The 25,724-nt window shown below is 39.2% G+C and overlaps 1 protein-coding gene across 2 annotated transcripts in view; it reads right to left on the bottom strand.

The window, feature by feature from the left end:
• Positions 1–1,618: 1,618 nt before the first annotated feature.
• The window catches only part of TAPT1 (transmembrane anterior posterior transformation 1), a 58,578-nt gene continuing 34,472 nt past the window's right edge, over positions 1,619–25,724 (bottom strand). For both annotated transcript variants that reach the window (XM_059381344.1, XM_059381352.1), the window contains 11 exons: positions 21,978–22,140; positions 19,120–19,255; positions 17,701–17,798; positions 17,453–17,522; positions 16,176–16,256; positions 14,446–14,555; positions 12,329–12,388; positions 11,882–11,950; positions 9,005–9,081; positions 5,520–5,680; positions 1,619–3,766 (listed from right to left, as the gene is read on the bottom strand). In XM_059381344.1, the coding sequence (XP_059237327.1) occupies positions 3,549–3,766; positions 5,520–5,680; positions 9,005–9,081; positions 11,882–11,950; positions 12,329–12,388; positions 14,446–14,555; positions 16,176–16,256; positions 17,453–17,522; positions 17,701–17,798; positions 19,120–19,255; positions 21,978–22,140 (1,243 nt within the window). In that variant the 3' untranslated portion in view covers positions 1,619–3,548. The remainder of the gene's footprint in view (positions 3,767–5,519; positions 5,681–9,004; positions 9,082–11,881; positions 11,951–12,328; positions 12,389–14,445; positions 14,556–16,175; positions 16,257–17,452; positions 17,523–17,700; positions 17,799–19,119; positions 19,256–21,977; positions 22,141–25,724) is intronic.

Below are 25,724 nucleotides of genomic sequence, written 5' to 3' on the forward strand. Positions count from 1 at the left end.
CTGACTAGTAGTATATGAACAAATAGGAGTTTACCATTTATGAGCAAATTTCAAGGTTCAGTTCAAGATGGCCAAGGGTGCTGGGAGTCTGACCTCTGAATGAGTGGGACACAGCCACCTTTAGCTTTCCCCTACAGAATACGAATGAGAATCCAGAGTGTTTTCAGGAGAACGTGTTTTAGAGGTCAAACACCTCATTCCATTTGTGTGAAGATCTTTAAATAGACCCTTCCAGATTCCTTAGTGTAGTGTATTAATTTAGACTATGATACAGACCTTCTGGATTCAGGAGTTTAGAAACAAGGGCGTTTATTCCTCTCTCATGTATAGTCAAAGCTGAGTGCTCCTAGTGGACAGGGTACTCTGTCCCACAGAGGCATTCAGGGACCCAGGATCCATCCCCTTGTAGCTCTGCCATCCTAAGGACACAGAGCATGGTTGGGGCAAAGCCACACCTTCTCTGGGTTCCAGTTGGTGGGAAGGGGAGAGAAGGTGGAAGGGTGTCCATGATGGCATAGAGCCCTTTGACTTCTTTCCCTTGGTGGGAATGTCTCTAGAGGGCCGCGAGCAACAGCAAGGACTCAGGGATGTGATCCCCAACTGCTGCACTGAAACTCTGTCTATGGAACAGAACAGATTCTGATGGACGATTGGCAGTCTTTAGTTTAAAAGAAAAAAATATATATATGTATATACACACACACACATATATATACATATAATTTCTATCTTATAGAAGTCCTGTGAAACTGCTACATAATATTTTATTTTACAAAAATACAATAGGGAAAAAAACCAGACTTCTAGAAAATGTTAAAGAACCATACTTATTTTAGATCTGACATAAACCTAAAAGGTCTTCTGGTCATTAGGCAATGTATCTCCAGGAGATGTTGTCTTACTGACTTGTTTACTACTGGTCTTCCCCGGAAGAGCTGGAGCTGGGTTCACTGCTAATCCCAGCATCTTAGAAAAGCCTCCTGACACATATAAGGTGATTCATAAATCCCTGTTGGAAGAATAGATAAATGAAAAATATCGAAATGCAGTGATTTTAAATGACTTTGTGAACTAATACTCTCCTCGGCTGAGTTAGCAGCAGTGGCAGAAATGTTTGGGGGATCTAATTACAACACGTTTCTTCCATGTATACATATAATGAGTACAGTTTCAACAGCAGCCGAAGTACAGAAGTACAAAGTACTAAAAAATTTGGACAAGATCCTGAATGATCCTTGAGGTTTATGGTTCTGTTCCAAAGGAAAAGCTAATTAGAGTCTGACCAATGTTGTGCTTAAAATTTTTTTTTTTTTTAAAAGCAAAGCTCTGTCTTGAACTTGACTCTCAGATGTCAAAAACACATTGTGTGACACTCAAAACACTTGTCAAATCCAAGTGTCTCCATTGGCTGAGAGATAGGAAATGGTCTTTGATCAAGTACCAGCCTTCCCCTCACCAGGACAAAAATCCAACATTTTGCCATCATTAAGACTGAGAGAAGAATTCAAATTAGACAGACTTGTCAGTTGTAAATTAGAAGTAAATTCTTATTACAGAGTGGGAAATTTACTTTAGCAAATATAACATTACTAAAATAAATTCAGTGACCTTTTTAAAAAAGATTACAAAATTGAATTTATTGAGTTTCACACAAGATGCACTTATAAAATTAGTACTGAATGCCATTTTAACAGAAGAAATGAACATCATTCCAAACTCCCAACAGATTCTGCAAAGGAAATGAAATCTTCCGAAAATGACAGCACAATAGTAACAGGATAATTCAAGCTGAATTGACAGATATACCCAAATCATATTCTTGCTCTGATCAGGGCTATATTTGGCAAAGTTTCCCCCAAACTAGTCCATAAAGGTGGACACTGTTCCTTTTGGTGGTGAAGAGGAGATGGATGCAAGAATTCTAAAATGGGACTTTGTTGAAACATACACAAAACACGAGTCTTCATTTTTAACTCAAAATACTTCCTGGTTTCACAAAAGCATTTCGGTATGATATCCTCTTTTACCCTACGTGAACATTAATCTTCCTATTTCGTTAGTTAATGCAAAACATTAAGATTCACTTCTGTATTTATACAGAAGCCAAAGAAGCCAAAACATTCAAGCGTGCTTTGTATTTCACCCAGGAAAGAGATGGAACCCCTAAAATTTACCTTCTGCATATCATATGCCTGAAGTGTCAGCACAAGAGCTGAACTTCAACATGAAAGCATCAAAGGAAATGACAGTTAACAGTAACATCTGCACATTTTGAAATGAGACGCTATAACATTTTTATGAAAATGCAGAAAGGTTTCCCAAGATAAAACTGTGGTGGGAAATGACTTGGCCCATGATGTGGGCCACAAACTAGTAATTAAGCAGAAACGGAAATCTCGATCTCAAACAAAACCAAAAAGCACCTTTTGGTTGCGGTTTCCAGCGTCCAAACACACACACCTCATACCCCCCAACCCCAACAGCTGCGCTTGCAGCCCAAACACGCAGCCCCCAGCACAGGCACCCCCACGGATGCTCTAATCAGCAGGACTCCCGTGTTTTATTAAGTCTAAGCAAGACGCTGCCCAAACCATTTAGAGTATTCACTTTAAAGCTGTCACTTTAAAAAACTCTGTTAAAGTTGACACCTTTGGATTTTGTACACTGACAGTTCTTCAGCCCATTCAACACCAAATTCTTTTAACCAAAACAATTTATGAAGCAATTAGTTTTAAAGCGAAACCAGTTAACTATACATTAAAGTTAACACTGCTCTGCTTTTACAGTATAAAAAAGTGCCTTTTTGTAAGGGTATTTCTATTTTATCCATTGCAATGGAACAATACACAGCTCACATTTTGCTTTAAAGAGTAAACTGAAAAATTATGAAACATTTTTCTCCGTGATGCAACCTTCAGTAATGAGTATTTTTTAAATAAACTGGCTTAGGGTTTTTTTCCTATAAAATGCTACTATTCATCATGAATTATTTTAGGTAGCTTTTTATTCTGATTAATTCAGATACATCTTCAAGGATTATTCTGGTGGTAAGAACATTTATCTTGACTTAAGTTTAATTACTTTTTTTTAATGCTTTGGCAGATGAAATACAGTTTGAAAACTGTTTGTGAAAATAGTACGGGACTAGAAAGGTAATGTCATGGGAAAAGCTTCACAGTTTTCCAGGTATATCCTTGTACTGAAGAGGCCTTGAGGCAAAATTCGATGTTCTGGAAGCGCGGACTGACGAAGCAGAGTGATTCTGACGTTTCGCCCGTGAGGCCCGGGGGTGACTGCTCCCTGCCGAGCAGGAGGGGCTCCTCCAACCAGTCAGACTTCCAGAGTCCAGGCTGGAGGTCGCTACTTTTCTGTGGCGTGAGTGGCAGCCAAACCCCATTACTGGAAGAAAGATATTAAGATTCGCTTTCCATTAATAATTTAAGTTTTTAAATAAATATTTAAGTGCCATTTTTTGCATCTGTCCATCCTGGGAGCAGAGCATCTCCTGCCCCGGGACTCTGCATCTTGGGCACAAGAGGCCGCAGAGTTCAGTCGATTCGGTTTCCACAGATTGTGAACCTGTCTACCTCTAACAAATCTTTCTTTGAGGATCTGTGCTTTAATTCAGAGCTTTCCTGCGTTATGTCCTTCTCATCGCCATCTGGAGTGGTCAGAAACTGATCAGAACTGCTTGCCACAAGTAATGGGATGACATTTTCCTTTGGATGAACAGGCTGGCTCGTGACTGAAGCGGACAGGTTTTCTTCTGTGGAAAAACAGATCCAACTAATTAGAAAAGGATTTTCCCCCCAACTTATACACAAACTTACCAAGAGAGTGGTAATGGAAAGAAGTGTCCATCATCCATACTTTTAGGTAAAGCAAGTGATCACCAAATAGCCTGGGGCATATAAAGCAGTCATAGTTTATAATGAAACTCTGAGACTACGCCATTTGTTTGATTAAACTTTTACAGAAAGGCTATTATGTGGATCCTATCACACAACTAACACCACTACCTGATTTTGGGAAGATGAGAACTCCCATACAACAAACTCCCTCCTACATGACCAAGTCCTAATATGACTGTAGCCCGAAAAGTCAGCACTGGCTGCTACATTCAGGACGTCAAGGTGAGGCAGACCCTAGGACATCCAACCTCTTCTGTGTAGATGCCTTAGCAGACCCTGAGCATTCTACCTACGGGAAGTCCAAAGCAGAGGTCCTTTCACCTGGACCCAATTCTTCTACCCCTTGAGATTTAGTTCAGGCATCACCACCTCCAGGAAGGGAGCCTCTCCTGGCCTGTCCATGCCTGTCAACAACCCGCTCCCCTCTGCATTATTTACTTTTGCCATCTCCCTGGTCAGTCTGTGAGGCCCTGCAGGCACGATTTCTTATCTCTGTATCTCCAGTATTGTGTATATTACCTGGCACACAGAGGCTCCGCGTACTTAAAAATAAGCCATTTAAATGAAAAGTCACAAGAACAGATATGGAACAGACAAGGAACTGCCACCAAATGACAAAAACTACATCAGTGTCCCACTTCTTCCTCCAAATCTTCCAGGCCAGCAGCCCTAGAATCACCCCTCACTCTGTTTCTCCCGTTGTGAAACCTCATCAGCAAATCCTGTGTTCTTCCAGATCTATCTGGAATCTGGCCAGCTCTCCCTGCTCACACCACTAAGCCCCATTCTGAGCCAGGCAACCTCCCGGCTGGTCTCTGTCTCTGAGCTCACTCTCCTTGAGTCTCCTTTCCACAAAGCTGGAGAGTGATCCTTTTAAAACATCAGCTGGTTCAAGTTACTCGTTCTGCAACACCTTCCTGAATGGTGTCTGGACTGTGGTCTGATCTCCAAAACACCCTATACGGACACTGAGACCCTTGTCTCAAATGCACTTCCCACCCGTGAAACAGATCCTTCCCACACAGTAAAAGTCACAGTCTGCATGGCAGTAAGGGGGCCTCTCTGACTCCTTCTCTAGTCCCTCTCCCATGGGGTGGGTCCACACCAGCCACCTGGCCTTTGTGGTCCTTCGGCATGCCCAGCACATGCTGGTTTCCACCCTGGGCCTTGGCACATGCTGCTGGTGGTCTGCCTGGGAAGGTGCCCTTTCCTTGGCCAGGGGAGCTCCAGACTCCCAGTCACGTTCCCTTTCCAGACCTGGCTTTAGTTTTCTCTACAGCATGACTGCCCCCTCACTTCCTCCCTGTCTCCCCAACAAGTCAGAATCAGTGCTGCCTGCCTTTCCAGCTGCTGTATCCCCTGGGCCTGCTGTGTAGCAGGCGCTCAAGGATCAACTCCTAGACAAGGAACAAATGTAAAAACTCAGAGCACTGCATTAGGTGTATCTGTGAGGAGATCTAAAATATAAACATTAAAAACAACTCAGCAAAGTGAAATCAATTCTTGAAAGCATTGTGAAACTGACCAAATGATGATTTACTAAGAGAATTCAGATCATTAACTCTTTGGAAAATGATTCATACAAGTGATGGAAGGAACCAAATGTACCTTGAGAGGGTTTGCATTTGTTCTGTGATTTATTAGGTGGTTTGCCTGGTGCGCTGGCTGGAGGGGGATTAAACAACTTTTCTTCCATCTTGGCCTCCTTCACATACTGGCATGATTTCCCCAACAGCACGATGCTGTTAAGTACTTTCAGGGATATCAACCTAAAACCAGAAAAAAACAAACCACAGTTGGAATTCATCTCAATCACCGTGAACGCCATCTCCTACCACTGCTAACGAGAGGGCACTGGGCCAGGTGAGGAGCATGGGCCTGGAAGCCGGAGGCCAAAGTCTGGGATGGGCTAGTTTTCAGTGAGGATTCTTTACATCAAGGGAAAGTGCCTGATCAATTCCTTTGTTCTCATTACAACAAGAAATTGTACCACTCAGAAGTTTTACCTGGTACCAAGTTATTTAACATTTATTCTTTCACTGCAAAACAAATGTATTTTGTAAATGCAGATGAATAAAAAATAACTTCTAATCCCAGAGTCCAGCGTTACTCACTGTGACATTTGATATACTATGTTTTGGTCATTTTTATGATGAGTTTATACTAATCTGTACTTTTTCCACTATTTAGGAATGGGGTCTATTTTACAAGTCAGTAGGGGCTGGAGTTTGGGGCCAGGGCAGATTCTGGATGCCCAAGTGTTCGAACTCAAATCCTGACTCACTGCTTAGACCCTGTGTGGACCTGGGTGCACTTCTTGGCCACAAATCCAGAGATGATTCCAGTCAGTGCTCAGAATAGTACCTGGCATACAGCAATGTCAACCAATTTTGCTAATTTATTAAATGTTATTGTTTTACATAACAATATATTATTATGAATATTTTCCCTACCAGTTAATGTTCCTCAGGGACATTATTTTAATATAATATTTCACTGTTTGAGTTATCATATAACAAAGCCCACTAATGCCCTAAATTTCTGCATATTTGGGTTATTTCCAGTATTTTGTTTCAACTTAGGTTGAATCTGTATTTCCTTAAGATAACTGTGTAGATAGCTATGACAGAATTGGAATTTCTGGGGCCAAAATGTATATGACATTTTAAGGTATCTGATACAAATCTGGCAAAAAAATTCTGAAAAAGTATCCTTCAATCCTTCACATTGGTACCTTCCTATGTATGGGGGATCTTAAATGACACCCCAGACCCCACTAACAGTATTACTGTGAATGATGAGGTGGCTGCTATCTCTATGGCTGAGGTGAGATCCTGGCAATGACAGGAAACTGCGAATCAGTGGGGGTGAGGCTAAGGAGGGGCCTGGCAGGGAGGTCAAAGAAAGAAGCAAAGAGGTTCCTTCACTGCCCCTAGATTCTCCCCTCCAGGAGCGAAGAAAGCAAATATCCAGGGAGGACCTCACATGGATCCATGACCCTAAGGATTTTCACGTGCAAAACACTCCCCAATTTACCCTCAGACCCAACTATGCTCGGAACTCCTTTCTTATACCTTCCTTGCTTTCCTCATCCTACCTTGGGGATATCTAAAAGGATTTCAAACTTACTAAAGCCAAGCCTGAACTCTTGATTCCAACCGAACCTTCCAAAACAAGAAAGAAAACCCCACAAAACCACACCTGCCTGTATATCTCACAGGCTTCCCTATCGCAGAATGGCAATTCCGTTACCCTCATTCCCTGGGCTCCAAACCCTGCAATCACACTTGATTCCTTTGGTTCCCTTACACCTCACATCCCATCATTCACCCGCAAGTCCTGTCTGGCTCTACTTTCAGCATATGCACCAGCTGACAAAGTGTTAGCACTCCAAGTGCTACCACTGGAGTGGCTGCCATAGTCCCCTGTCCCCAGGAGACCCGTAACCGCTTCCTGACTTGGCCTGAGGTCTGCTTCATCTCTTGCCACACTCCAGGCCATTCTCCACACAACCGCCAGAGTGGTCCTGGCCGGAAGCCAGCTGGACCTAGCCCTCTTCTGCTTGGAAGCCTCCAGGGTTTCCTCCTTCCCTCAGCCAGAACCTGAGCCCTTCTGAGGGCTGCCGAGTCCCTTCTGTAACGGTTGCTGAAAGGCAAGTATTTTAGCTATTCTCCATCTCCTTACACTACCCTATTTTTCTTCCTGATAATTACTACAAACTGTCACCTTACAGAGATTTGCTTTTCTAGTTGTTGCCTATTTTTCCACTAGAATTTCAGTGCCACAAAGGCATGGCCTTGGGACCAGTACCTGGTGCCTAGCAAGTGCTCACTGAGGCATGTTGGCCGCAGGAGGGCAGAGGCCGCTGGCCTTCCTCCTGCAGGTCGGCCATGGCAAGTCTGAGGGGAAAAAAGTGGAACCTGGAGCAGTGGGGAGACAGTCCAGCACTGTGTGCCAGAAGGCCCAACTGAAATCTGACTTGCCCACACTCAGGAGAGAGTCCTGGGATGGTGAGGTCAGAGAGTAAAGGAGGTTTCAGGGAAAAGGCAGTCTGGGAAAGATTTTGAAGGAGGGGAAGATAATTTGGGCACTACCTTGATATAAAATATTAAGGAGAAATGAGTGGAGTAGAAAGGTCGGTGAGCCGCTGGGCCTCCGTGGACTATCAAGGGGAACAGTGATGAGGTGTGCGGGGAAGGGAGGGATGTAAATTTTCAGTCATTCAGATTAAAGCATGTCCACTTTGGTGAATTACACACACACAACTGTAACTAAAAAAAAGTTTTTCAATGTTGCATACACATGCTTTACTTCCTAGTTTAGGTCAAAAGAAAAACACAAGAATATTTTGTTAAGTAAAGATGAGAGCAATTATGGCAACAGCCCTTGATGAGCAAGGCACAAAGCCAAGAACTTTGGAGCGCTATGTGAGCATCTGCACCAGAGAAGCAGGATCTCATGGTTTTAAATGTCGAACTGAGAGAGGTGTGTGGTTCCTTGAGCTTTAGAATCTGTGAGTCAGTCCCTGTAGTATGAAGAAGGGGCAGGCTCTAGGAGAAATCAAGGCCCTGGACTTCCTGCCTCAACACAGTTTCCCAAGTGCTCAGTGTCAAACCACAGCCACCAATCAAGGGACTGATGACGTGGCTTGGGAGACAATGCAGGGACAGAGGCCTGATGGCAAGGGGGGCAACCTGACTCCTAGAACCTGAGCAAAACCTTGTTGGGGAGAGCCCCATGGATTCACTGAGTTAAAGATGTTTTTAAACATAGGAAAATGTCTGGTTGTAATGGCAGATTTTATTGTGAAAGGAAATAGGAGTGCAACTGAAATCCTAAGCAGAAAGAGCTTTAACTGATTTTGCTGAAAATTAAAATAAAATCTAAAGTGCTATTAATACTATTACCAAACAGCAGCATATTTCTTTGACTCTCACCAAGTCATGAACAAATCTGGAGGTATGTGCTGTTAAGGGAGCCCTGGGTCAGTGAGAATAGGTGGAGGGTGATTTGGTTGCAATTAACTTCCACTATATCTTGCATATATGCTTTATTGTACAACCAAAACCATATTCCAGAATAGTTAATCTTACCCCAAATAGAAGAGTATGACACAGGCATAAGACAGGATTCCTTGCACTTTAATTGAGCTTGTTACAACTCTGATGAGCTAGACAGAAACAAATCAAAACAAACAAAAAATACACAAACAAAACATACAACCACAGAGTTATTAGTTAATATTTAAATAAAGACTTCTCCATACTGATTTCAACATTTTAGTTATACTCCTGTGGACTTTGTCTAAATCCAAGCAGGTAGTCCTAGGTTTTTCAATTGTATGAACATGTGGCTGCTTATGAAAACATCTGAGGTAGACTTGTTCAGGCAAATCTAGGATTCCTGTGGTGAATGTCACATTCAGCTGCTTGCTGATTCTCTGAAGTCAAGCACTATATCTAGGTTCATGAATGACACATTTAGTTGTACCCCACAGAGATGCAAATCAGCTGATTTTTTAAAATGAAAATCACTCTGGAAAATACAAATAAATCCATCTTGCTGCATATGTGCCCATCAGAGCTAAAACCACATAGTGAGCACTTTCTTTATTCTTGCTTTTCTTTCCTGGACTCTTTTTAGGAACTCACAGTGACTTACGGGAGAGAGAGAGAAAAGGGAGCCTTAGGAGCTTTGTATTGTTAAAAAATGAGTAATATCACAGCATTGTCCTTGGAAGTGTGTTGAATAAATCTTGTGGGTCTGTCACTGGAAAATATTTATACATTACAGGTTCGGCTCAATAATGTGTCTGCATTTCAGGGTCTAGGGAGGCTGCCGCATGGAAATGGAAAGTCTGGGAAAATAATGGGCCTTATCCAGCAATGTTGCTATTATCAAGTGGAACTCCACTAGAATGTCTTAAATATCATAAGACACATTTTAAACCATATTTTACAAATGCTTTTAGTAAAAGAACAACTGGGTAGAGATCAAGGAAACTGTCACATGTTCACTACAGGTCCACTACAAGAAGACTGATATGGAAGTCCTTGTCTCTGTCACAGGCTCTAATGCAGAGAAGACCTGCTGTACAAGTATTTGTGATGGAAGTTAATGTGGCTCTAGGATTTTACTGATGAATACGAAAGGCAAGCCAACTGCTGCATTCAAGGCTTAAATGATTTCATTTTTATCTAATATGTTATTAAGTAATTTTAAGGTACATAAGTGCAAAGCTTAATTTCCATGAGACCTTAATATATCATTTCTTTTACTCTTCCTGGATATGATTTCATTGAAGGGAGAAATACTGCCACTTGTGGGCCTTAAAGAGGCCTCGGAGTATTCTTTAAGGTTTCCAGATGGCTGCCAAAGCTACGGGGTCACTTTGGAGCTCTGTGAGAAAAGTGCAACAGAAGCAGACCTGCTGGATCACTGCCTAACTGCATGATCCCCTCTGAAAATGCGGGAGGTTCTCCAAAAGCATTTCACTAATCAATTATTAGCTAAACTCAAATCTTTTGGTACATCAATTATAAAAACTCATTTAAGGAATAAAACAAAGGCCAGAGAAAAATTTAAAAAATACTAAATTAGAAAATCCATACTAATTATGAATAGAGTTTTCTGGCAAATAAATTACTACTACTTGGCAAAGCAGGGCCACATTTAAATCCAATCATTTAACCAATCCTTTAAAAATAAAAACTCAGTCAGGCAACCTAGGTTTATCCTTATAGTATATGTATCATGTTTCCAGTTGTAGGTAACAAATGTAGAAAGATTTAACATTTTATCAATTGTTTTAACAATTTTACTCTTTAAAATATTCTATTTTTCCAAAATTCTAGAAGCTCCTTTTACCAGAAAAAGAAAGCTATATTATTATATAACTAATAAGTTATTAATAGAATTGAAAACATTTAGGATGTGGTTTTCTGGAGAGTCACAATGAAATTTTCATAACATTAAATCTACTAATCTCCCAGCCTTTAAAAAAGGTCAGGCAAGCTGGGCTAAATACAGTTGGTATCACTTACAACTTCTTTATACATGTTAGTTGGCTTCCATGACACTGCATCTACATGAGAACTCTAGATGTCCTTTGGCAAAAAGACGATTGCATTTGTTTTGATGTGAGACTAGGTAGCCAATGAGGAACATAATCAAATACAGGTATGGCCAGCAAATCTTAATTAACAAACATTATTATGGCCTGATGTGGCTAGTAACTTTTTGCAAGGCTGTTCTGAGCAATTCATTTAAATATTCAAAGTTGGTGACTATTTTTTGGATTGATTTAATACATTTCAGTGCTAATATTTAATATGTATACATATTTTTTCTGAGTATAACAGGAAAAATTTTCATTGAAAAACCTCTGCAAAAATTGTAAAAAGTGACTATAATGGATAGAAACTACGTCTTCATTTGAGTATACCAAAATTTATTTAACCTATTTCATGACTTTCAAATTTCTATTATTATAAATGCCACTGTGATGCATAATCTTGCCTATAAATCATCATGTGCTTTTTATAACTATTTTCTTAGGATAAATCCCTAGAACTCCAAGTACTGCATCAAAGCATAATACTGTCAAACTGCCTTTTAGAAATGTTGGATAGACTTCTTATACTTCCGCTAACACATGCTACAGTGGTCGCACCAATGCCTACACTAGACATTTCCATTCAAAAAGAAAAATCTCTGCCAAATGAATAAGCAAAAATGAGTACTCTCATTACTAGGAAAGCCATTACATAAAATATCTGTTAAAATTACTCATCTGTTGCACAGCTCAAAATCCAAAAGAATAATACCATAACTTATAATTTCCTTCCAAGTCATTTACCTTTAGTTTTTGTATCAGGTCCGTCTGAAATAAACTTCTCAATAATCCATTTGTTAATACTTTATCATAACAGCTATCTCACTGTAGAAAAGCAAAAAAAGTATGAACTTACTAGAACAGCCAATGGGAGAGGGATGAACCCCATCCTCCGTGCCACAGAGTCACTGTAATCAGTATATGCCTGCACAGAGAAAGCAAAGAAGGATTTATGGCATCGCAAAAGTTCACTTCCACTTACCACCAGCAGATGTTCTCAATGGGTGAGGCTATGCACAAAAAGAGATCCCGACAACTATTATATAATTGAGTAAAATGTGGAAATCTAAATGTTCATTAAGAAGTTCTAAATCCAAAGTTGTATAACAGTTAATATGCTACAGAAATCACACCTTATTTAATATTAAGTACTGTCATTATTTTACTAAGTTACAAACATAGTGTCGAGAATAGAGATAAGTAGGAAGTTGCAGTTTATACAACTTTCCCTTAACCAATATTCCACGCTAAATTAAACCATTGTTCAGGTAATTTTGGACTCTGTATTCAATATAATGCTCACATTTTTCTGTCGACTGCTAACAAGGTCAAAAGCAAGGCTGGCTCTGTATTCACTGTAGACCTAAAGACAAATAAAAGTGAAATATTAAGTGATATAATGCAATGTATAATGTACAAAGACTTAATTGACTTTGTAGATGAAAACATTTAATAATTAACCAGGGAAAAAGTGCTTATGGCCAAACAGACATCTGGATAGTGCTTCTCTGTTTTCCTACAGTAAAGGTAAAACAGCCTCAGCCCCACCTGAGGCTGAGATTTTTTTCAAAGAGGGATAAATAGTCAATGATTATGATCCTGAGAGTTTAGAATCTAGGGAAGAGTGGTTATTTAAGTAGTATAATACATATAAAATAATTTTTAAATTTTAAATGCACAGTTTAAAAAATTATTATTACGAAAATGATATATCATTCAAACAATGGGTACTAAGCAAGATGTAAAACTGAGTTCGAAGAGGTAACATTTACAAAGGCACTGGAAACTGTCATTTCACTAAAACTGCACTAAGTGCTTGAATCAAGTTTATTAATTTTGCCTTCAGATAATGAGAAAATGATCCTATGGAAAGCCAACTATTTTGTACTGAGGAAACCAAGAGAGTCAACAGTGAAATTACTTGATCAGTGCTTTACAAAAGAATACAAAATCTTATTTAAGTTTATTAAAGCATTCAGAAACTCTTAATCAAATCATATTCTAGCAATTGCAACCACATTAGATTTCAAATCTCTGCTTTTTGAAATAGTACCACAGTAAGACAAAGTACAACCCAAATAAAAACTAGGAAACTGTCCAAATGAATATTCATTTTGGGGCTGAGGTAGGAATAGGGAAGGCACTGAGAACTTCCATGCTTTGTGTACAATGGGCCTACAGCACACATCTATTTGTGGAAACTCCACAGAACGCTGGTTGAAACATAAAGCAAATCTCCTAAGTGCTTTCACCAAAAAATATAAGGCTCTTGTATTCTATAACTACACAGAAATCTATAATCACAGAAAAAGAATCAATTTTTAAATACAAAATACTTAAAAAAAATCTAGCCAGAGAGAAAAGGTTTGATAGTCTATGCTTAAAAAGAAACAAGGTGATTTTTATAAGTTTTTAAAGTACACAGACTATGATAATATTAACAATTTATCATGATTCTGAGTTAGTGACACTCTACTCCGACCTGATCTATTACCCAAATTATACTTCCACAAAACAGTATGGAACCAGGACCGTTCAGTATTTAAATAACATACTTTCTGTAGTATAACAATTTTTCAAAATTTAAAAATATAATTCTAACTTCAAAGTAGTACTCTTGTGTTAATAAATGGAATAAACCTAGCTTTATTTTACATCTTTATAATATTTTATAATATTTATATCTTTATAATATTAAGAACATTACTTAATATTAATATTGCTTTTTACATGAATATTACTTTTCATAATTACTATTTTTTGTTTTCTTTTAATTTAAATTCAAGTTAGTTAACACATACTCTTGTATTAGTTTCAGGAGCAGAATTTTGTGACTCGTCACTTACATATAACACCCAGTGCTCATCCCAACAGTGCCCTCTTTAATACCCATCACTCACTTATCCCATCCTCCACCGACCTCCCCTCTAGCAACCCTCAGTTTACCTTCCTCTCGGTTTCTATCTTATTTTTCCTTCCCTTTCCCTATGTTCAACTGCTTTGTTTCTTAAATTCCACATATGGGTGAAATCATATGGTATTTGTCTTCCTCTGACTTGTCTTGCTTAGCATAACACACTCTAGTTCCATCCATTGTCACTGAAAGATTTCATTCTTTTTGATGTGTGCATGTGTGTGTGCATCTTCTTTATCCATTTATCAGTCGATGGACATTTGTGGCTCTTTCCCTAATCTGGCTATTAATGATAAAGCTGCTGTGAACATTGGGATGCATGTGCCCCTTCAAATCAGTATTTTTGTATCCTCTGGATAAATACCTAGTAGTGCAATTGCTGGGTCATACGGTAGTTCTATTTTTAACCTTTTGAGGAAACTCCACACTGTTTTCTAGGGTGGCTGTAACAATTTTCACTGAAGTCAACATTAAACACTGAATTGCTTGCTTATTAAAATACATACATCTGCGGTAATGTCATTGAATTTGGTGATAAAGGCATGTTTTACAATATCCACAGCAGTTTCTGATGCAATCACCATACAGACATCTGGAAACAACACCCAGAGGTGATCTAGAAAGGACAGGGAAAAAGAGACAATTAAATCTCTTAATATGAATAGAACATCTTAAACCATAATATCACAGGCTGCCATAGAAATCTGAAATCTCCAGAGCTTAACTATAATGTTGTTAATAAACGATAAGAGACAAAACTAGCATTCAATTATCACAAGAGCTGTATTTTATCAAATTAAAGGATAATTCAATCAACAGCTCTTTATTCTGTATTTCCTCTGTGCTAAACCCTTGAGGGGCAGGACAAAGAGGTGAACGGAGCCTCTAAACTCCTTCATGGGGCCGGCACACTGGTAGGACGGCTAATTAACCAGGCTTGTCATAAAATCCTTTAATTTGATAGCTGCCTATTGTGACAGTAAATAGCTAGTAGGGACATGTGCTGAAGTCAACTGAATAATCTCCTCCCCTCTTTATCACTATGAATTAAAGATACTGGGAAAAAACTTCTAGAAATATATTTCCAAGATCACATATCTCATTTAACATCTGCTTCTGGTTTTTCACAGGTATCTGAAAACTAGCAATGAATCAAAATAAATGAAGAAGAAGTTATTAAAAGCCTGGGATGTGCACGGCATTGAGGGTAATAAATAAAATGCAAAGTATAATCTCGGTCCTAAAGAATGAGGTTGCATAAAAATGACAGACATGAAAAAACTCTCAATTACACAAGACATGGCCATCCATTTCCCACCAACTTCACTCAGCACTGCCAGACTGTTATAATTACCTGCAGATTTCTACTATCAGCCTGGGAGTCCTATGTCTATCTTAGGACTCTGTATGTGTGCTACAGTGCCTGGCTTTATGGAAATGCCTATTATGTGATTGGATAATGAAAATTCATAGAATCTTAACAACTTCCTATCAGCCTTGATTTAAAAATGTGTAAGTAACAAAATGTACTGTCTTGTATCTTTTTTTTTTTTTTTCAATTTATCCTTATTCAAAATGCTAAATAAGAGGCAGTGAATGAGTAAAAGACAAATGTTAAGAAAGAACAAAAGTTCTTCTGGCGAACCATGAAAATGAAAAAAAGCCAACTGCATTTAGATAACCCCAGGGCACCACAGTTAAGAAAAGAAACAAAGAGGCTGCAGTGCCCAGCAGCATCCACTCACCCATGGAATACACAGCTCTAGAGACACTGTGAGGTTTACAGGAAATGATGGGCCAAAGACTACTTCACATAGTGACGCATTCCACCCACCACCCCCCACCTACCACACCACGGGGAACATGCTCAATCCCTTCTACCCAAACAGATATCTCCAACACCCTAGGAGCGGAGCAGCTCAAGTTTTTGAAGTTCTCTGCAATATTCACTTTAGTCATGTAAAAGAATGATTTTTGGTTCAAGAGTAAAATTAGGGGCACCTGGGTGGCTCAGTTGGTTAAAGCCTCTGCCTTCGGCTCAGGTCATGATCCTAGGGTCCTGGGATCGAGCCCCGCATCGGGCTCTCTACTCAGCAGGGAACCTGCTTCCTCCTCTCTCTCTGCCTGCCTCTCTGCCTACTTGTGATCTCTGTCTGTCAAATAAATAAATAAAATCTTAAAAAAAAAAAAAAAAGAGTAAAATTAGAAGGCACCGTATCTACTAACAGTTACATACCTGGATTCCAAGAAAACTGCTCCATGTTTCTTAGACATACTATTAGCAAAAGCACATAATTTGTGAATCGTTCCTTAATATCTGAAAAAAAATTAAAATATACTGTACTATATATAAATAATATAATATAGCTCACGTACAACTTATAGAACGTGACGAAAGTCTAATTATATATAAATGTCTGCAAAATAAATATACTATTTTATATATAAGATGGTGTTACATTGGTAAGGCATTTATGTCTCAATTCAGGTATGGAAATTCCAGTTTTGTATATGGTTGAACATATCAGTGTTTTTTTCTGTTTAAATAGCTGAGTAGTGTTTCACAGCATGGCTATACCATTCGTTTATCTGCTTTCTTACTGAAAGACACTGGGTTATTTCCAGTTTTTGGCTGCTATGAATAAAGCTCCCGTATTTCTTGTACAAGTCTTTTGTGAAAATGTGTTCTCACTGCTAAGTTACAGAACAGGCAAACATTTAACTGTATAAGAACCTACCAGGGCAAATGCAGTATTTCCCATCAAAGTATGAGAACACCAGTCAGTTGGTACCCCTGCTAGTGTTTATCAGTGGTAGACTACGGGAGCAGCCACTCGCCACTCTGGGGGGTGGGTACTGGTATCTCATCAGGACTCTTTCACCCCCATGTCAACATGGTGAGAGATAAATTATGTCTTCATATTCTCATGAAATGTTCTTGACTTTGTGAACTTCACTGCAGGGTCTCAGGGATGCCCTTCCAGGGTTCCACAGGCTATACTTTGAAAACAAAGACATTATGCTGCTTTGATTTTTGTAACTATGATACAAAAGATAATGTTTCCAGGGACAGATTTGCTTTCACTCTTCTTAGGGTTAGTAAGGAGCCAGTAAGGCATAAATGAAAAAGGTGAGCACAGAGAGACAATCTGAGGTTTACAGTCATAACTCTGTTCTTGACATTTGTGTGGGTGACCTTGGGGAAGTCAAACTATGTTCTCTGTGTGCTAGTTTCTACATCTACGAAATGGAATATCATCTGCTATGAAGAAATTTTTGGGTTAATAACAAGCTCTGGAAGAATGGTATGGTGCTATACAACTATCACATTGAAATATTTGGAGATTATAATAACTATGATAATAAGAAAACCTGGTAAAGATGTTAAGGGAGTAAGAGAAAGCACAGCTAAGTCAAAGAAGCAGTAGCCCAGAGGAAATGTGACACAGAGATTCAAAATAAATTGCAAAATCATACTGCATAAAGCTGCATGTAGAAGCTAAGTGTACATACCACTATTCGACATCTGAAAAAGATTGTTCTTTTCAAACTTCTTGAAAACACTTCCTTTAATTTCAACAAACTGAAATAGTAAACAAAAATATCACGTTTATCACTGTAACAGTTTAAAAAATGGACAAGATACATATAAAATTTCCTGGACAGTAAATAACATTTAAAAAATAATTTTATTCATCCACAATATTGCCATTAAAGTGCCCATATAACCTCAAAATTATAAAATAAAATCTTATACTTACATTATTAGACATCATGATGGTAAGCAGTGACTTGTTGTGCGAGTTAAAAGCCACATTGAGAGTTGTTGCTTGAACCATGATAAGAATTGCATGCAAAACTAGCAGTGAATGATGTCAAGGAAAAAGCTTGTCTGTTTTTGTATTAGTATATGAAACTATACAATTTAGAAAGTGAACAATGGGAGGGATCATTATGCTTTCTAAATCCAGTCTTGTGTTAGTGTTTTATTACCTTGTTAGCTATAGTTGATACAAATCTGCCAGCTAAGATGTACAGGACCCACCTGAAACAAAAGCAGAAATGAGCCTCTGGGCATCTATTCACTTAGACTGTGAGTCCTGGAAGATGGTTATCTTGTTCTTTCTGGACTTCTGGCATTTGGCAAAAGATGTGGGAAACAGGCCCTCAAAAAAGTTTCTAATAAGTGGAATAAACTATGGTAAATACTGAAAAAGAGACTTAGCTGATTTACATTCTAGAATAGAAAAGAACACAAAGTAGAAGTCTGGAAGCAACTGGCTTCTTCAGTTCTGCAGGGCGTTGGCGTGGGGATGTAAGATGACAAGAAATGTCTGATAATTGAGATTCTTCTTTAGATGTCATTTTTGAAGATATTCTCAAGTTGCAGAATTATATTCATATTGCACATAGAATAGTTTATTTAAATGAGAACACTGTTTTACTCCACATACTTAGAACAAACTTTTATGCTTATAGAAATCTTCCCACTGAGCCCCTTAACTTTCCAAGTATTAATCCAATATTTTCAGGCATGACAAATTCAGGGACAGTACACATTCCTGTGAATGAATCTGGACCCCATATGGAACTTAAGTGTAACTATGCATGTGTGTGTACAAATACACAGATGGCTACATACATGCACACAAACAGTTTATATAGTAAAGCCTTTAACTTTTCAAAAGAAAAGTTTTAAGAAGCGGTGTGGGGAGCAGAGGAGATAAAAATTCCAAAATTCCTCCCCAAACAATTTCAAATTTTACCTCTAGATGAACCACATACATTTTAAATCCTAGATTTTAACAAAACATCCATAGGCTTAAAGATAACTTCCAAACAATTTCAGTATGGGCATGAAAGTTATGTGGATCTCTATAAAGTATGTATAAATACAAACCTAGCTTCTCAAGTTCTTCCATATAATCAGTCACATTGAGACTAGAACTGTTTTCTACCAGTTAAAGGGATCAAACATACATGAGGCTTTTTAATTCACAGTAACTACTATAACCAATTTATTAAAAGAAAGCAGACATTTCACATTAATCTTCAGGACACACACATACACACACACACACACACGTTCACATACACCTTTAAATTTGAGAAATAGCTAGTCGAATAAAATAATGTAGAATATGTACTGACTTGAAATTTCCAGTAATTCTAAAGGATACAGACATAGAGAACAGCCATGAAAAAGTGAGGAATCACTCCGATATGGGCTCTTTTTCTTTCTTTAGGTTCTGTTGCTGTCCAATAGAGAGCATCTAATATATCTTGTCCAAATGATGAAAACAGACGATCTGCTACCTAAAGAGAAAAATTATTGGAAAATTTTTTTTCTTTTTCTGAAAAGTGTTTTTTAACATTCCACCTAAATATGTTACTCAAACTCAGATGCAACTCAAAAATACTGGAGCTCTGACTTTTTAAATCTCACTATAAGGCAAGCCACAAAAGAGCAGGGATCTCTTTACTCTCTGACACAAAGTGAGTGCTTGAAATCTTGCATTATTTGAATTAGACTTTGTCTAATTAGCTATATATTTATAACAAGAAGAGTATTACATAGTGGCAAAAATAAAAGGGAGAAGCACATCAAAATCATAGTCTTTCTGATTTTAATTCTTTAAATTCAGATTCAGGATTCGAACTTAAGTCTTTTAAGACCCACTGTATTTGCACCTAATATTTGTAGACAGCTGTAACTCTAATTTGTTTTAGATTAATCACAGAGTATATAATATGCAGATTTACTTCCAAATGACATTTTTAGGTATCGATATCCATGAATAGAGTATGATGAAAAAAAGCAGCACATAAAAAAGAAAGGAGAGTATATATTATACAGGCTTTGGCTAGAATGTTACAATCACACCCAGGCCGTCGATCTCTGGCTCCCTCAGTCTCTAATCCATCACCCTGTTCTTTTGCATTAAGGTATTTATCACTTCCAAATACCTCCTGGTTTATAGTCTCTTTTCCACCTGCAAAACATAAGCTCCTTAAGAACAGGCTTTACTCACCTCTGGATCTTCAGGGCCTAAGGCAGTGCTTGGCACACAGTAAATTTCGATTCAATTCAATTCAATTAAATTGTCAAATGCAGGCATAATAGTGACCCACTGTTTAGGGGGCACCCAACACATGTCTGGTACTGTGCTAAGCCCTGCCTATACACTGCTTCACCACACACTCACAATTCCCCTAGCACTTGCATTCACAGATGAAACAGGAAGAGTTAGAGACACTCAGCAACTAGTACCCATGTCCAGGGCAGTGAGTCAGTAAGTGGAAGAAGTGGGGTTGGGTCAGAGATGGTTTATCTCCACTATGCCAAAACTACATCAACGAGTATAGTCTGCAAAGCGAATATGCATTTCAGCCATTCTGATCAGCAATTTGTGGACCCTTTTCCTTGAGGCCTATTCTCTAATAACAGTGTTGAGGCCACCCTGTAGAGGGTTTTGTAAACTAGGGGCACATGCATTACGTGTGGGGGTAGGGAGAAGCTTGCATCACCTGCAATACCTTAAAAGGAAAGGCAGTGAAGGAGACTGGTAGGCTACAGAAGGAGCGAGATGAGCCCAGGCTTTTCTGTGAGAGGATGACTACTCCGCCTTTCACACTTCACCCACACTGTCTGCATCCTATGTGGTGCATCCTACTTGGGGGGGTGGAGGGGGCAGAGCAGGAGCAAAGGCAATGAGTGTAGAATCAGGAAGCTGGGGTGTGGTTTTAAAACATGTTGGTCAATGAATTGAGGAGTAACTGGGATGGCCAGAGTTCTATGGCTTCTGTGAAGAAAGCCCTCATCTACCATAGCAATATAGCCTCAGAGCAGAAAGGCCAGCAGCCCCCTACATCCCTCCTTCTGCCCACTCATTAGGAAAAATCCTTTCCCAGCTAAATTAAAAGATAAGTAGACCTTATTTGTATCCCTAAAGAGTAATAGAGAAAAATGCATGTGAATCTCAAAAGTTTTATTATATAACCTAGAGTAACTATTTTTTTTTTTTAAAGATTTACTTATTTATTTATTTGACAGATAGAGATCATAAGTAGGCAGAGAGGCAGGCAGAGACATAGGAAGGGAAAGCAGGCTCCCTGCTGAGTAGAGAGCCCGATGCGGGGCTTGATCCCAGGACCCCGGGATCATAACCTGAGCCGAAGGCAGAGGCCCCAACCCACTGAGCCACCCAGGTGCCCCTAGAGTAACTATTTTAAGAACTGATTAAAATTCTGCCTATATAGCAAAGCATGTTTTTTTTTTTTCTTTGTGTAGCTGCTTATTTTTTGCATGACAGCAGGTTCTCACATGTTGACTGCTGTAAAGTGAAATTTACTGCATTAAAAATACTGGGGTACCTGGGTGGCTCAATTGGTTAAGCATCTGCCTTTGGCTCAGGTCATAATCCCAGGGTCCTGGGATTGAGCCTGCTTCTTCTACTCCTCCTCCCCACTCATGCTCTCTCTCGTTATCTCTGTCTCTCTCTCAAATAAATAAAATCATTTAAAAAAAATACTAAGTACTTGGAGAAACTGAGAAACTTATGTTTACTCGCTCTATGTAAAAATTCCAAAGCATTTTAAATGTAAATCTATTATAGCAAATGTATATACAATCCTAACATTTTTTTCATAATTTTTAAAGTTTTAGTAAGATGTATACATGGGTTTCCAATGAATATTCCAATGAATATGCAAACAAATCACCCCACCATATGATAACTTACATTCTCAAGGGGGTACTAACTAAAAAGTCTCTAGACAGCAGGTACCTTTCTCTCCTACTTGAGGATGCATCATGCCCTGGGGACCAAGGACCAGCAGTAGGTACCATCTCGTGAGAACGAGATTGTCCAGTCTCAGCCCAGAACTACCTAATCAGAATCTGCATTAGATTTTGTCCCAATACTAGAGTCGTCGGGTGAATATTCTGTATCATTGGGTTCAAAGTCTGCACCTTGACCAAGCCTGTGTGGTTGGGAGGCTAGGCTGACTGTGCGGGTACAGGAGGGCCTTCAATCACCTCGAGCATATTGTAGATGATGTAGAGCTTGATGACTGACTGCCCCCTTATCAGGTGATACATCATGGAGTAGTCAACGTAGTGCATCATAAAATAGCAGATCACCAAAATGACACCCTTCAGAATGTCACACACCTGAGCAGGCTGAAGCAAACGTCTGTCCCTGAAATACATAAGATGTAATAAAAGCATGAGTTTTACTTTACATGCTCTTGAAATCATCTTTACTGGACATATACGAGCATACAGAGATAATAATGAGAATTCAGTCACTCTTCTAGGAACTAACAAGATATACTGACTACTCAACCACGTGAAGTTTTCTGCCCAAAAACAACAACAAAAATGTTAAACCAGAATTACAAGCAGAAGTGGGTCCTCTTAACAAGGAAACACAGAGGGCGGGCATCTGCCGACAACGTGCTTTGAAGCAATGGAGTTCCTTCTAACCTCATCTTGAAGCCCGGCAGCCCACTGGCTCAGCCCTTTCCACACACAGGTAGCACTCTGCACTTTTTATTTACTAGCGGAGCAGGTTTCTCCATGTCACTGCACGAGGAGTACCTATTTCTATGATGGCATCGGGGTCCACTGTGTGGATGTGCGGTAATTCATGGAACGCCCTGGCAGATGGCCAGTATTCTGCAACTATGAACCATGATGTCATGTGCATGTCATGCCTTGTATGTGAAAATGTACCCGTAGAATAAATTCCTATAGTCGGAGGGTATGTTCCCTCAAGAGAAGCAGTGAACTACCCTCTGCAATGGCTGTGCCAATGTCCACATCCACTAGCAGCTCCTGGGGAAGGCTGCAGTGGACATGCTGCAATCCAGGTTGATTGGCTGCTGGCTATCTGCCAATTCCACTGTTGAAATGGCATCTAGCATAGTTTCAGTTAATTCTTCCCTTTAGGAAAGTACATTTCTCTATATATTTAAGTTATTTATATTTCCTGTGAATTCTCCCCTCCTATCTTTTTCTTGCTTGACAGGAGCTGAAACTAGTTTTTTCCTAATTACTACTAGGAGAACCACTGCTTACTTCAGGATAGGGTTCAAGGCAGTCCACCTCAAAATATGCTACTATGGCATCTTATTTTGAATTAAAATTATGTAAGAAACAGCTGGTGTAAGAAGGACACTCTGACCTCTTCTGTCCCCTTCAAAGTGGGAGCTAAATTCCCTAGGGAATGGCACCCTCCCCTGGGCAGAGAAGGCATCCTTACCACCAGAGAGAAGAAATTCAGGGCTGAGAAGGCTGTACAAACAACACTTGTCACTTCTTTATTAATTTGCTATCCCAACCCTAAACTTCTCCATCTTGTTAATTCTTCATAAATTTATTATCTCTTTGTTTTAAAGGTATAAAAGTGTCCTGCCTACTTACTTCAGTTGCCTATTTTTATGAGTTCCTGTATGTATGAAATTGTATTTTTCCCCTGTGAATCTGTTTTATGACAATCTAATTATTGGACCAGCAGAAGAAACTAGATGGGAAAAAGGAGAAGTTTCCACCCTTACACTTCAAGGTCAGAGTGTGAAGAGCAAAACCTAAATTGTGCATGGAAACATCTGACTAAGACACAGAAAAACTACAAAGAAGAGCAGAAATTTATGATTTCTTTCAGTAGATATGAAACTCCTGTGGCTGGAATGGAAAGCAGCTTGCTCTACTGCAGGCGAATTCCTCAAGACAGGAAATGCTCCATCTCCTGTTTGGGAAGCTTTTATGTAATCAATAAAAAGCCTCCAGCACTTTCTTCAGGAGTTACAGAATCTCTTCATTCTCACCATCGTGACAATGTTCTAGCAACTACCTAAGGGGGTGAGCTCATTTTCCAGCTGAATCTCGACATTCTGAGGTCTTCACATCTTCTCTATTCCCTAACCACTGTCCACATTCAGATCAAGGCTCTTCTCCTCGAGAGAGCCTTGCAGGGTTCAACAAGGATAGGTCTTCCAAACTGTTACCTGAAACACTGTTTTACAAAAACAGTGAAACGTTAGTTATAAACGAGGCTTGCAATAGCAGCTCTGTGAGCAGGTGATACAGAACCTCATTCTTGTTTTCCACAGTGCACAACACACATGGTTTTTAGTCAGACATGAAATTGATCTGTTCACAGAAAAAATACAGGATACTGCAAAAATCCTGAAAAGAGGTAAGTTCTGTGAGAACTAAGTCCACAAAGGTTTATAAGTAGATGGGAAGACACTGGGCTGATCCAGTGAGTTCATATGGGAAGACAGGTCAGAATTTGTCTATGTCAGACCCTATGTCTTGACACCAGCATTATAAACTGATAAACCAAGTAAAATTATTCTTAGCAGCTGAAATTTTGGGGAAAATTGCATCAAGGACAAAGTTGATCAATCTCCAGCACCATTTGCCTGTCCCCCTGACTCTTCTCCAGTGCTGTTCCTCTCTCCCAACCCAAGTGGATGCTGGCCCGTTTCTCCTCATGGAACCAGAGGGATCTTCACCTATGTCTCCCAAACACCCAGCCCAGAACACAGATCTCTGCCTAGGGTTATTCCCTCATCAAGGCAATTCTCTGCTCCCACCCTACAAAATTAAAAACAGAAGAGATAGTACATTTGTTGAGTGGGGGGAAGCATGTTTTTCATTCAAACAATGAGAGGAGGAGGCATTCTGAACACTCTGGGCTGCTGGCCTGTGTGACTCTGTCCTGAGACAGCAGAGGGACAAGCTGGCATCAGTATGGACTACAGCAGCCCACTTTTCCTCTGAAGTGCAGGTGCAGCTCTGCAAATGCCAAATACCACAAATCACCAAGAGGCGTGGGCCTTTGTAGTTAGGAACTATAGGTCACACGTTATGAATTAAAGAAAATGATAGGTACCCAAAGTAGGGCAGTATTAATTAATCTGCATTAATTACTAAGGTGACTTTGATAACTAATTAAAGAAAACTATACTTGGAGCTTTTGGTAGCAGACTGGCATCTATTTAGTTAAGTGATCTCAGCCAAAATAATTTTATTTAAGAGACAAAGGGCTTTTATATATATCATATCCAATTGTGTGTCTTCATAAACATATACAACAAAGGGTCAATGTGATAATGTGTGTCTATGAAGGAAGGGTGTATCAATTACAAGACATCGCTGCAAATTAGAGCTAACAAACATTGGAAATAGATATACCCAAATAACACAGTATGACACATTTTGAACTAAGATGATAAAAATTTAAAAATCAAGCAAGCAGAAACAACTTTAATTTAGCTTTATCTTGCCTAGGATCAAACCAGGTTGTAAAACCACAATAAAGTTTTACAAACACCTTATGCTACAATTTTCAGTTACTATGTGGCAGGCACTGGTTCTAGGCACTTGGAATATACTCATTTCAGTTTTCACAATAATCCTGTGGGCAAGGTACTATATAGATCATCTCAGTTTTACAGATGAGGCAAGGTGCAATCAGGAATGTACCCACAGCTGGACAGTTATTAAATCAAGGGGTGGAGGAGCGGGGATCTGAACCTTGGCAGTCTGGCTCTAGAAGGCATGTTCATTACTACCATCTACCATTTGAGACTTTCCTTTTTTTTTTTTTTTTTTTTTTTGGTTTGTTTTTGTTTTTTGAGACTTTTCTTTAAAAGAACTTTTAAATAAACAACTCAGTACCCTTTCTCTTTCAGTATAATTTAATATGATATAACATCACTGTGCTGACAGCTCATTTTTATTTTTCATTTCTAAAAAGAGAAAAAAAAACAG

Source organism: Mustela nigripes, chromosome 1, assembly GCF_022355385.1.
Source record: "Mustela nigripes isolate SB6536 chromosome 1, MUSNIG.SB6536, whole genome shotgun sequence".
NCBI classification, from domain to species: Eukaryota; Metazoa; Chordata; class Mammalia; order Carnivora; family Mustelidae; genus Mustela; species Mustela nigripes.